This window comes from Emys orbicularis, chromosome 19 (assembly GCF_028017835.1).
Source record: "Emys orbicularis isolate rEmyOrb1 chromosome 19, rEmyOrb1.hap1, whole genome shotgun sequence".
NCBI lineage: Eukaryota > Metazoa > Chordata > Testudines > Emydidae > Emys > Emys orbicularis.
This window is the reverse complement of record NC_088701.1, coordinates 6067313-6078850: the sequence shown is the minus strand read 5'-3', so window position 1 is coordinate 6078850 and position 11538 is coordinate 6067313. Positions and strand designations below refer to the sequence as shown.

At 61.6% G+C, this 11538-nt stretch overlaps 1 protein-coding gene across 1 annotated transcript; it reads left to right on the top strand.

Moving 5' to 3' along the window:
• The first annotated feature begins 6273 nt into the window (after positions 1-6273).
• Positions 6274-11412, top strand: C19H19orf67 (chromosome 19 C19orf67 homolog). The gene is made up of 6 exons (XM_065419641.1): positions 6274-6557; positions 8291-8435; positions 9371-9471; positions 9931-10125; positions 10517-10639; positions 11223-11412. Exons 1-6 carry the CDS (start codon positions 6274-6276, stop codon positions 11410-11412), a joined length of 1038 nt encoding a protein of 345 aa, XP_065275713.1.
• Positions 11413-11538: the final 126 nt, after the last annotated feature.

Sequence of the window (11538 nt, the reverse complement as noted above, 5' to 3'; positions counted from 1 at the left end):
AGGGAAGCGTTGCCACAACAGGGGCTGTTCTCATCCTGGTTGGCAGGCGTCGAGCCCATTGCTTATGAATGGGTGGGGGGGTCTAGTGATGGAGGTGGGGCTGGGAATCAGGACTCCTGGGTTCTGTTACTGATGGGGAAGAAAGAAGGGTCTAGTGGTTAAAGAGGGACATATGGCCAGAAGTCAGGGTTCTGTCCTGGACCTAGGAGAGTGGGCTCTCGTGGTTAGAGCAGGAGGGGCTGGGAATCAGGATTTCTGGGTTCTGTTCCCAGCTCTGCCACTGACTTGCTGTGTGTGCCTGGTGGAGTCACTTTTCTTGTGCCTCAGTTTCCCCTTCTTTAACATTCCCGCCCCTGCCTGTCAGCCTTTGGGGTGTGGTCGCTCTGGCTCCAGGCAAAGACTCAAGGTTACAGTCACCCCGCCGCCCGCCTGCCTTTTAACTACCTCTGTCCCCGCAGGGAAACCCTCGGGCTGTGTTCTGTGGGGCAAGAGGGAGCCAATCAGCTGCCTTTGTGTTATGAGATGTGAGTTGTAAATTATAGACCAGTTAAGCAAATGTTGCAGCCCAGCTGTCGGAGGCGTCTCATTCCGGGAGGCTAGAAGAGCCCTCAACCAGAGCAGCGCTGTGGGAAACCCTTCGGGAGCAGCAGCTGGGACTCCGGACTCCTGGGTTCCATGCCCAGCTCTGGGAGGAGAGTGGGGTCTAGTGGTTTGAACAGGGGGAGGGGGCTGGAAGCCAGAACTCCTGGGCTCAGTTCTCTCCGCTGCCACTGACCTTGGGCAAGCGTCCCCTGCCTCAGTTTCCCCACTGGTAACTTTGTGGGACTGATGCTCTCCCCTCCCCCCCCGGTTAAGAAGCACATTGAAGGCTGAGGAGGAAGCTCCCCACAATGGTGGTGAGAGGCTGCCAGATGGGACAAGCCGTAGAAATTGGGCAGTGTGTGGTGGCACCGTGGCTGGGCCCTCAACCTGCTGCAGAAGGCCCAGGAACCAACGGAGGCACCTGGCCTCAGTGCAGCAGGGGTTAATATGGACCTGGTGAGTTCAGTGAAGAGAATCCCAGGGCAGGGATGGTAGCTGCAGCGCCCCCTTCTGGGGAACAGGGCAGTGCCGCAGTGGGCCTGGAGTTTATTTAGCTCGTCCAGGGCCCTGTGCATGGCAGTTTAGGACAGGAAGTGGGGGAAATGCCCAAGTCCCGATGCTCCTATATGGGGATTGAGGGAGGCAGGGGGGATTCTCCTGGAGGGAGCTGGGATGGAGCCTGGGCTCTGGGGGATCTTTATTCAGCATGCCTGGCTAGGTTTGGGGTCTGTTCTGAGCAGTAGACCTACCAGCAGCACAGCGCCCACTGGAGCATTAGGGCCATCACTGACTGTGAGGGGAAATGCTCCCTACTGAGCACAGCGCCCCCTAGTCCTGCTCTTGGGTATTGGATTTGGTGCTATCTGCAAGGGGAGAGTGCCCCCTACTGAGACTCCCTGTCCCTGCAGCACAGCGCCCCCTGGTGCTGCAATGGGGTAGTGGGTTCATACAGACTTAGAGGAGAGAGCTCCCCATACTGTCATCTGTCCAGTTCTCTGCTGACACGCTCCACACGCCAGCAAATGCTTCAGCAGTCTCCTACGTGTCCCACTCATCCCTGGTCTTCCACCCAGCACTTGGGGCATCATGGCAGAAACGCTCGGAGCCAGCTCTCCGGGGGTGCCCTAGACTGACACCAGCTGGGGATCATTGACACCATTCGCGCAATGCTAAGTTACCTCCGCTGCGGGTCTGCCCCTCAGATGTGCTCCTGGGCTGGCGCTGCCAGCAACCAGCCACGTGGCCGCATTCCTGGAGCAAGTGGCCAGAGCCCATGGGGGCTGGGCAGAGGGGCCTTACCTTCTGCTAGTGTCTTGCCTCCAGACAGCTGAGCCCCGGAAGAGCTGCCCAGGATGTGGGGTGCACCTGTCTCCCCACCCACCACTGGGGAAGCCCACGCAGGCTCTGAGCCCCCCTACTGCTGGGGGGTAGCGGCTGAGCTGGTCAGCCATGGGCTGGTCCTGAAGGCTCATTCATAGCCATTGAGGAGAAGGGATCGTCGTGACCAGCTAGTCTGGCACCTGCATAGCCCAGAGCTCTCCATACACCTGTTTTGGGCTGGTGTGGGGCACCTGGGGGCCCAGGCTGGGCTGGGCAGGGGTTTGCCCTCTCATGCATGTAACAGGCCCAGCGCGCCTGTACTCTGCTATTAGCTCCCAATGCCGTGATCCCCGGAGGGGGCGTCTCATGGCACCCGTGCTGGCCCAGCGCTGCGGCCACCTGTCTCCATCACACGCTGCCTCCTTGTGTCTCCTTCTGGCCTTGTCCTTAGCTCTTCCCTCAGCAGCAAGTGATAAAAGGCCTGATGCCGAGGTGATGGGCAGCATGGTCTAAGCTAGCTCAGGGCTCAGAGGGAGGAGAAGAGAATCATGTTTCTTACAATGGTGCCGGGGGAAGGGACAATCAAGATCAGACCCCTGCTGGGGGTGCTGCGCAAACACAGAACAGCAGACATTGGGATGGCTTCGTTTGGAGCTGCACGGACAACCGCCGAGACAGCCCTCGCCCCAAGGCTCTTGCAATCTAAATCGACACAACAAAGGTTAGGGGACGGGTGCAACCTACAAGCCCTGCCCACAGTCCCCAGGCCTGGTATGAGCCAGATGTTTGGGCTAAAATGATCAACTGTTAACACACTGGCCATTTTGGCTGTCATTGTTAGGGACCAGAGTCAACACCAACCAAGATGGAGCACGGCTCAGTCATCATTGTGATGAATCCATAACGGTTGGAATCTGGAATTCTGCAGAAATCAATGGAGAAGCCAGAGAAGAGATGAGCTGGCAGCCTATAGCACCTCCTACTGGCTTAACCCTGAGCCACACACCAATGAGTAAGGGGACATCCAGTATTGCCAACCCCAGGCATTTTAAGATCCCGAGTCAAATTGCAAGATTGGCCTAAAATGTCATGAGATTATTTTAAACAATAAACGGGGTGTTGGGTGTCAAATATATTTTCCATTCAAATGACTTTGTTCGACACACATTGGCTTTTTGATGAAAACCTGGAAAAACCCTACAACAAAATTTTGCCCCAAACTTTAAAAACATATTTTAAATTTGTCCCCAGGAAAACAATTCTTTCCTGGCTTGTTCTAACCCAGGGCTCAGTTTATTCTGGTCTCTGAGTTCAGAGCCTGTTGGGATCACATTGTATTAGTGAGTTAGTAGGTGTATTACGGTAATGCCTAGGCACCCCAGTCAGACCAAGACCTGGTGCTCGGTGCTGTACGTTATTTATTAGGTGTATTACAGTAGTGCCTAGGCACCCTAATCATGGGCCAGGAGCACATCGTGCCAGGTGCTGTACAAACACAGGCCAGGAAGACAGCCCCTGGCCCAAGGAGCAGCATCTCCCTGACCCCAGGACCTCCGCCTCCCCCACATCCATCAAATGTCCCTGTGTCACCACATGGGGGCGCTAGAACTGCTGAACCAAATGGTTGGGAAAAAATTTCCACATGGGCTAAATGGCGTTTCCCCCCAGTTGTGTGGTTTTAAACTCCCCAAGTTCACCTGAAGCAGATCCCCGGCGGGGGATGTTTTGTCCCAAACAATTAAACTTTGGCAAAGTTCTAAGCAGCTGAAAACGGAAACCTTGGGCAAAAACGTAGCTCCAGGCGGTGCTACTAGAGCTGTTCTATTAGTGGAATAACTGCGTCCACACGGGGTCTTTGCCCTGCTTTCGCTACAGGTCTGATCCAACTCCCAAGGAAATCAACAGCAAAACTCCCACCCACATCTAAACCGATGGAGCTAGAGCAGGAGACCAGCTGTGTCTGGCTCAGGCTGGTCTGGCCCTTTAAAAAAGGTGGGTTTAGCCCACCCCCACCTGTAGTTAATTAGCTGCCCCCCTTTCCCCCCCCCCCAGGTGATGGGTTCGAGAGTGGAGCAGCACAGAGCCTGAGATAAGAGGCCACCAAGCCAGGTGGTCAGAGAGACACAGCAGACCTGCAGGGAGCAGGCAGGGGCCTACAGAAGCGGGATCCTGGGGCAAGGGAAAGGATCAGGTTGTTTTGATTTCTCCTGCCCTGTTCTGGAGCATGAACCCCTTGCTGAAGAATGGGGCTGAACTCCTGCTACTGCTGGGGTGGGTTTATGTGTGCCCTGGTCCCACTGGCCTGCTGTAGGGCTGGGGTGCCCCTCTCAGCCCTGGGTCTGTATCAGTTTAGAACAGATACAGACCCAGGATACAGACTAACACGGCTGCTACTCTGAAACCTATCAGTTTAGAGTCACCTAAGTCTCTGGCCTCAGTGTGGGGTATCTGGGGGGGATTTAATGGGCTGTGCTATACAGGAGGCCAGCCTAGATGATTAAATAATCCCTTCTGGTGTCAACTCTATGAAACACCCATTCACGTAGGGGGGGGGGGGGAAAGGCTTTGCCGCAGAAACAAATCCCAGGACTCCAGCACCTGGGGCTTTATAGGGCAGAGCTGGCTCCTCTGGCAGAAAAATGTTCCTTGGATGAACTTGACGCTTTGGCAGGTCTGGGTTGAGGCAGCTGAAATGTCCGGGGAGGGACAGAAGGAACCACTCAGATTCCTTGTTTGTAAATTAGTCTGGCTGAATTTTATTTAATTTATTTATTTAGTACTTAAAATATATCAGCGTGGCCAGTTGTGATTTTTTCACCCTAACGGCAGGTGCTGCTCGACCCAGAGCAACAGCTAGAACAGATTCGAATTGTGCTTTAGGGAAGAGTGTGATTCTTGTGGCTCCTTCCCACATTTTTGGTCCCATGTGGAATGAAAACAAATCTGTTTTTTTTTCCCCGTGAAGTGGCAGTTCTGTCTCCTGCCCACGGCCCCTGTGGAGGGCTGTCAGGGACGCCCTGAGCACCCACAAGGAGGGTCAGGGTGGGCAGCCTTGGGGATGTCCCATTTTGTGCCCCCCTCTGTGGGAGCTGCTCCCTGCCCCCACACATGGTCTCTGGACAGGGGGTGACAATCCAGGCCCCTCAGTGCAGCTTCTGCAGAGGGGGAGGAGTGGGGTGCAGGGGGCATAATGGGGGGGCTAAGGTGGGGGGAGACTGGAAGGCCTGGGGCCCCTAGCATTGGCGGGGAACTGGGGCCCTGCAGAGGTGGGGGGCTGGCCCCCTTAGCAACGGGGTCCCTACTGCAGACCCTCCCCTTGATTTGCTCTTTTCTGCCCCGCTCTCTGCCTGCCTAAGCCCCGCCCTCTTGTTTGGGATGCCCGGGGCCCCGCCCCCTCCTTTGGCCCCGCCCCTCACGGAGGCGGCGGTTGGAAGTGGCCAGGGCGCGAGGCGCAGTAGGAGGAGCAGGTGAAGGGGAGGGGAACCAACCGTCACACGGCCCCGCCCCTATCGCTTTGTCCCGCTCCAAAGCTACCTAGCCCTGCCCTGTGCCCCACCCCCAAGATCATAGCCCCGCCCACCCTCCCTGCAGTGTGACCCCCGTGAACCCAGGCAGCTTCCCCCCCCCGTTACACCGATGGGGAAACTGAGGCAGTGAGGTTAACAATTTCTCAAGCAACCACTTACCTGGGGGGCCTGGTGGGAGATGCCCCCTCCCCTCCCCCCCCCTCCCCCTGCCCAGCTCCTCACTGGGGCGTCTAGCCTGGAGCTGGGGCTGCTCCCACAATCGGGAACAGCCCCACCCAGCCCCCTGCAGGAGGTGGCCAAATGGGCCCTAACAGGGTTCCCCCGCCGCAGGGCCCTGGCCTTGGGGCTCCTGGGCACACCTGCCCCCAGCTGGGGGCTTGTACCAAGGCCCCTTGCAGCTGCATGGGGCACGGGGATGGGCTGGGAGGCAGGGGGGTTGGCAGCACCTCTGGGTGATCCTGAGACCTCTGGGCCTGATCCCTCTCCCTCGGGGATTCTCTACAGCCAGGGCGAATCCGGATTGAGGGCACCTCTATCTGGAATGGGAGTGTCCGGACGGGGGGGCTAATCTGGTTTGAATTCGCCCTGTTAGCTAATTCAGATTAGCTTCCCCGTGTAGACAAGGCCTTCTCCCCTCGTCTCCACCCCCTAGAGTCGGCGCGCTCTTCACTGCCCTTGGGAGATGCACGGGGGACTGGCGGCATCAGGCTGGGGGGCCAAGTAACCCGCTCTCCTGGCCGATCCCTTCAGGTAACGGCTGCTCCCCTGTGGGGGCAAAACCCACGGCCCCCTGCCCCGGCCTCAGCGGCTCCCTCTCTTGCAGACGCCGAGACGGGACCCCAGGATGGCAGGCAAGCAGGGGTACAGTGGCACCTTCTGCCCAGAGGGCTCTGCCAAGGCCCAGTGCTTCAGCCCTGGCAGCGTGGCGAGCCTGGCTCCCTGCAGCCCGGACAGCAGCCTCTTCTCTTCGCCCGCGGCCGAAGCCCGCTGGCTGAGCTGCCCAGCACCGCAGGCCGAGTCCCCGACCCACGAGAACCTCACGCTGGAAGAGCTGCTCACCCCCGTCACGGAGAAGCTCAAGTACCTGCTGAAGAAGGCAGAGGATTTCCAGACATACCTGCTCTACAGGTGTGCAGGGGTGAGAGGGGGGCGCCTGGCACTGGAGGGGGCTGGCATGAGGGGATGTGGGGGGGATGACTGGCAGAGGGGAGGGCACCTAGTATGGGGGCAATGGGGAGAGGAAGGCGTATGGCAAAGAAGTGGGCCAACAGTGAACGGGGGGACAGTGGGGTAAGGGGGTTGGTACCAAGGGGGCAGTAGAGGTGGGGCAGTGGGGAGAGAAGGGGCTGGCATGGGGGCTAGAGGCGAGGGGAGGGGGAAGCCTGGCACAGAGGGGGCAGTGGGGAGTGAGGGGGCTGGCAGGGGGAGGCAGAAGTGGGAGGAGCGGGGTGAGGGGGAAGCCTGGCACAGAGGGGCAGTGGTGGAGGGCAGTGGGGAGAGAAGGGGCTGGCATGGGGGGTAGAGGCGATGGGAGGGGGAAGCCTGGCACAGAGGGGGCAGTGGGGAGTGAGGGAGCTGGCATGGGGGGCAGAGGTGGGGGGCAGGGTTAAGGGGAAGCCTGGCACAGAGGCGGCAGTGGTTGGGGCAGTGGGGAGAGACAGGGCTAGCATGAGGGCAGAGTTGGGGGGAGTGAGGTGAGGGGGAAGCCTGGCACAGAGGGGGCAGTGGGGAGAGATGGGTCTGGCAGGGGGAATAGGAGTGGGGGGAGGGGGAAGCCTGGCACGGAGGGGGCAGTGGGGAGTGAGGGAGCTGACATGGGGGGCAGAGGTGGGGGGCGGTGTTAAGGGGAAGCCTGGCACAGAGGGGCAGTGTAGGGGGGCAGTGGAAAGAGACAGGGCTGGCATGGGGGTAGAGGTGGGGGAAGTGGGGGGAGGGGAAGCCTGGCACAGAGGGGGCAGTAGGGAGTGAGGGGGCTGACGTGTGGGGCGGTGTTAAGGGGAAGCCTGGCACAGAGGGGCAATGGTGGAGGGTAGTGGGGAGAGAGGGGGCTGGCGTGGGGGGGGACGGATATGGGGCAGCCTGGCAGCAGGGGGGGTGGCAGCGGGCCAGTTCACCAGCGACCCCCGGGCAGCTCTGTGTGCTGAAGGGAGGGGTCCAGGTGGCGCTGAGCTGGGCAGAGCGGCCGACGCTGGCGAGGAGGCTGGGAACACAGGGGAGGATGGACCTAGGATGGGTCGGAGCCCGCACTGGATCAGACAGTGCTGGGCAGGATTAATGCCCGACCAAGCGGGCACCCCCCTCACAGTATCTCTCAGCCAGTCTACCCTGCACAGCTCCCGCTCTGGGCAGTGCCATGCCGGGTTCCCAGCTGTTCTGCTGAGGAGCCAGGGGCTCATCTGGGCGGTACCCCACATGGTGGGGAGGCCGTGCCCCACCAGGGGTCTGCCCTCCAGGGGAAAAGGGGAATTCGCCGGTCACCTCTGATCTGACCCAGCTGGGAGTGGAGGTTCCAGGAGCCACCTTTGCCCGCTGGAAGAGGCCGGTCTGTATCAAACAGGAGCTGTGGGTGCCCAGCTCTCTGCCAGGGGGCTTGTGGGCGCACTGAGCCCCACCCCAGAGGGCAGAATGGGGAGTGGTGTTGGTGCGGTACCCCCTTGGAGATGCAGAACTCAGATACCCAGGGCCAGGAGGGGGACGGTGAGGAGCCAAGGCCCTGCAGGGAGCAGTAGGGGGCGCTCTCATCTTGCGGTCACTGCTGACCCACATGCCCCAGCCTGGTGCTGGTGGGAGCTCTCCGCTTGCCGTCGGTGCCAACGAGCCTCTTCTGGTCCCTTGTGACTGGGTGCCCGCTGCCTTTCCAGCAGGGACAGGATGCAGAAGGAGCAGTTTGCCAAGGCCGTGCCCACCTTCCTGCAGATGTGCCAGCCCTACTTCGAATACCTGGAGTCCACCGCCCGCAGCTACAACTCCAGCCTGGGCGCCCTGCAGGCATCTGTGCGCAAGAGGGTGAGTGGGCTGGGGGCAGGGGGGGATCACAGATGCCTGCATAAGGGTTTGGGGGGGAGTGGGGTGCATCTGCCCCGCATCGGGGCAAACGGTCACCTGCCTTCTCTACTCTCCTGTTAAAGGTGTTGGATGGGGTGGAGGGGGCTGGGAGTCAGAACTCCTGGGTTTTACCCCCAGCTCTGGGAGGGGAGCGGAGTCTAGTGGTTAGAGCAGGGGCGCTGGGAGTCAGGACCCCCAGCTCAGAGCTAACTGACACGTACCTTGGATGTGATGTTGTCATGTGCCTTTGAGTACAGGCTCCAGGAGCAGAACCGAAGGCTGAGGGTGATGTACTGGGCCAGAGGGCGTGGGGCAGTGGTGGTGGTGGGGGCATTGTGCAGGGTGGGGGCTAGGGGTTCAAGGGGTGGGCTAGGTAGCTGGGCATAGTGTGGGGCGTGGCTGGGGAGGGATGGGGCAGGGCTCGGCTGGGGTGTCGACTGGATCGCTGGGTCCAGCCCCGTTGAATGTCCTCACTAACGAAATGGGGGAGGGGCTCCAGCGAATAGTACCCGTCCTCTAGCCAGGCTCTGTTGGGGGGCAGAAGGAGCTAGGTTACCAGCCCGCCCTAGACACGCTGGGCAGGGATGCCTGGAGGCCGGTGGCTGGCAGGACCCAGGAAGCTGCCATCGGGCTCAGTGACTAGACGAGGGGTGGCAGCCCTCCTGGGGGTAAGACCAGGAAGGGGACTGGGCTGCCCATCCCGGGAAGGCTTCCTTGTGACTCCTCCTGCCCCTCACCCCGGCATCAGGGCAGCCCCGACACCCAAGCTGTTGATTGTGACTGAATGCTGACTCTTGGGGTCCCTCCCTGCCCGGCGCTGGGGGACACCCTCCCCCCGGGGTCCTGCCCCAGTGCCAGGCCCACGCCCAGAGGCTCCCGGTCTCTCTCCCCTGCAGCTGCTGGAGATCTCAGAGCAGCTGGCGTTGCGGCTGGAGCAGCTGGTGCTGATGTACGCCTCCTTCAGCTTCGTCTCCCTGGAGGACACCGACCCCTTCAGGTATGTGAGGGTGGGGGCTCAGCAGGGGGCGCTCTCCCTTCGCAGTCAGCACAGACCCCTGTACATCATTAGGGGGCGCTGTACTGTAGGGAGCAGGGTGGGGACCCAGCTGGGGGCACTCTCCCCGGCAGTCAGTGCTGACCCCAGTGTCCCTGTGTGGCGCTAGGGGGTGCTGTGCTGCAGGGAGCAGGGTGGGGGACCCAGCCGGGGGCACTCTCCCCTGACAGTCAGTGCTGACCCCAATGCCCCAGTGTGGCACTAGGAGGCGCTGTGCTGCAGGGAGCAGGGTGGGGGGCTCAGTAGGAGGAGCTCTTCCTTCGCAGTCAGCCCCAATGCCCCTATGCAGTGCTAGGGGGCACTATGCTACAGGGTGGCCGAGGAAGCCAGCCCCTCCACGGCTCCCCCCGGTGGAGAGGGGGCTTTTACCCCATCTGTTTGGTTTTTCTCCCCCTCCCCCAGCGTCTCATGTTTCTTCTGCGGCCGCTTCTGGCTCAGCGAGTGGCACCAGCTCTCTGTCTTCCGCTTCTGCATCTCCGCGCCCTACACGGCCGCCCGCCTGCCCCGCAACCTCTACAAGAAGATGCGCTGGAACCTGGACGTTCTGGAGGAAGGGGCGGGCGCCGGGGGGCGGCGCCGGGGGCACCACACTGAGTAGTGAGCTGCTGGGCCCTGGGAGTGGGGCCTGGGCCCGAGGGAGATTTGATGTTGAGCTGCAGTGATTGACTGAGCCCCGGGTTACGGGGCAACCCCACCCCCCATCCCTTCCTGCCTCGTTGGCAGGGACCTAGGGGTGTCTGTGGTGGGAGGGCAGCAGGGAGCTCAGGTGTAGATGGGGGAGATGGAGGGGTTCACCTGGCCTCCCATTGGGCACTGCGTGCCCCTCCAACTGGCACCCCTTCCCTCTGCTAGGCATCTCCCCCGATCCTCAATTTACCCCTGCTCCCTGCAGGCTCCTCCTCAGCCCTGCTGCCCCAGGTCATCTCCCAGGGGGGCCTTTGCCCCAGTCCGACCCCTCCCCGACCTTCGCCCCTGAATTTTGTTGCAGTTACTTCCTGTGCTTCCGGGACACGGGCAGGGAGAATGCCGTCAAGATGCAGAAGCTCTGGTCCATCGGGCGCTGGGTGCCCCTGGACCCCGATGCAGAGCACTCCTCCGACGTCCTGCAGTGGTGAGTGCCGGGGTGTCGGCCAAGGGGCTGTGGGGCAGGGAGGGGGTTCCTGGCTGCAGCAGTGAGAGGTGGGGAGCTGCTATGGGGGGGGGGTTGGTGTCAGTCCCAGTGACGTGGTCCAGCCCAGCTGACCCCACATCCCTGTGACCCTGTCTCCACCCGAGACCCTCCCTACGGAGGCAGCACCCAAACCCATCCAGCTGCAGGCACCGCGGGGTGAGCCTTGAGTAACCCTGGACCAGGAAACAGAGAGTAGCGCCCCCTCCTGCCAGGGCTGACACAGGGGGCCCGGGGTTGGGGCGGGGGTCTGGCAGCCAGGTGGGTGAGGGGCAGCCGGGAGGGCTCAGGAGACAGGGAGGGGCGGGGAGAGCAGTGGCTGTGTGGATCGGAGCAAGGACAAGCTGGGTGCTCTGACTGGGTTGGGCGCCCCTGGCGGTGGGTGGGTGTGGTCCTGGCAGGGTGTGGGGGCCCTGCTGGCTCTGGGCGGGGGCTGGGCGCGCATTGGCTGGGCGCCGGCTGGGCTGGGCGCCCCTGGGCCTGGGCCTGGGCAGAGGCTGTAACGTGCCCCTCGCTCTCCTTGCAGGATGCTGTGCCCGCAGCCCACGGGTGACTTCCAGCCACTGCTGACCATCGGTTTCGAGGAGCCCTCGCACACCCTGGCCACCGACCTGCTGGTGCAGATCCTGAGCTCCCCGGCCTGCGCGCCCCTCCCCTGCCCTGGCGCCAGCAGGGAGCCCGTACACTGGGCCAGCCCGGGGGGGCAGGGACAGTAGCACAGCCCCTGTGTGGCTTCCTGGGGTGCAGAGGGCAAGTGCTGGCTACTTGCCTCCTGCTGGGCCCCTCACCCTGGCGTCAGGGCAGGCCTGACACCCAAACAGGCCCATTGTATTTTAACTGAC

Excerpts from the sequence above, each read along its gene's own strand:
- C19H19orf67 (XM_065419641.1), top strand. The coding sequence starts at position 6,274 with ATGGCAGGCAAGCAGGGGTACAGTGGCACCTTCTGCCCAGAGGGCTCT. Across the intron at positions 6,558-8,290 it reads CAGACATACCTGCTCTACAG|CAGGGACAGGATGCAGAAGG; the intron begins GTGTGCAGGGGT and ends CTGCCTTTCCAG. Across the intron at positions 9,472-9,930 it reads GAGGACACCGACCCCTTCAG|CGTCTCATGTTTCTTCTGCG; the intron begins GTATGTGAGGGT and ends CCCCTCCCCCAG.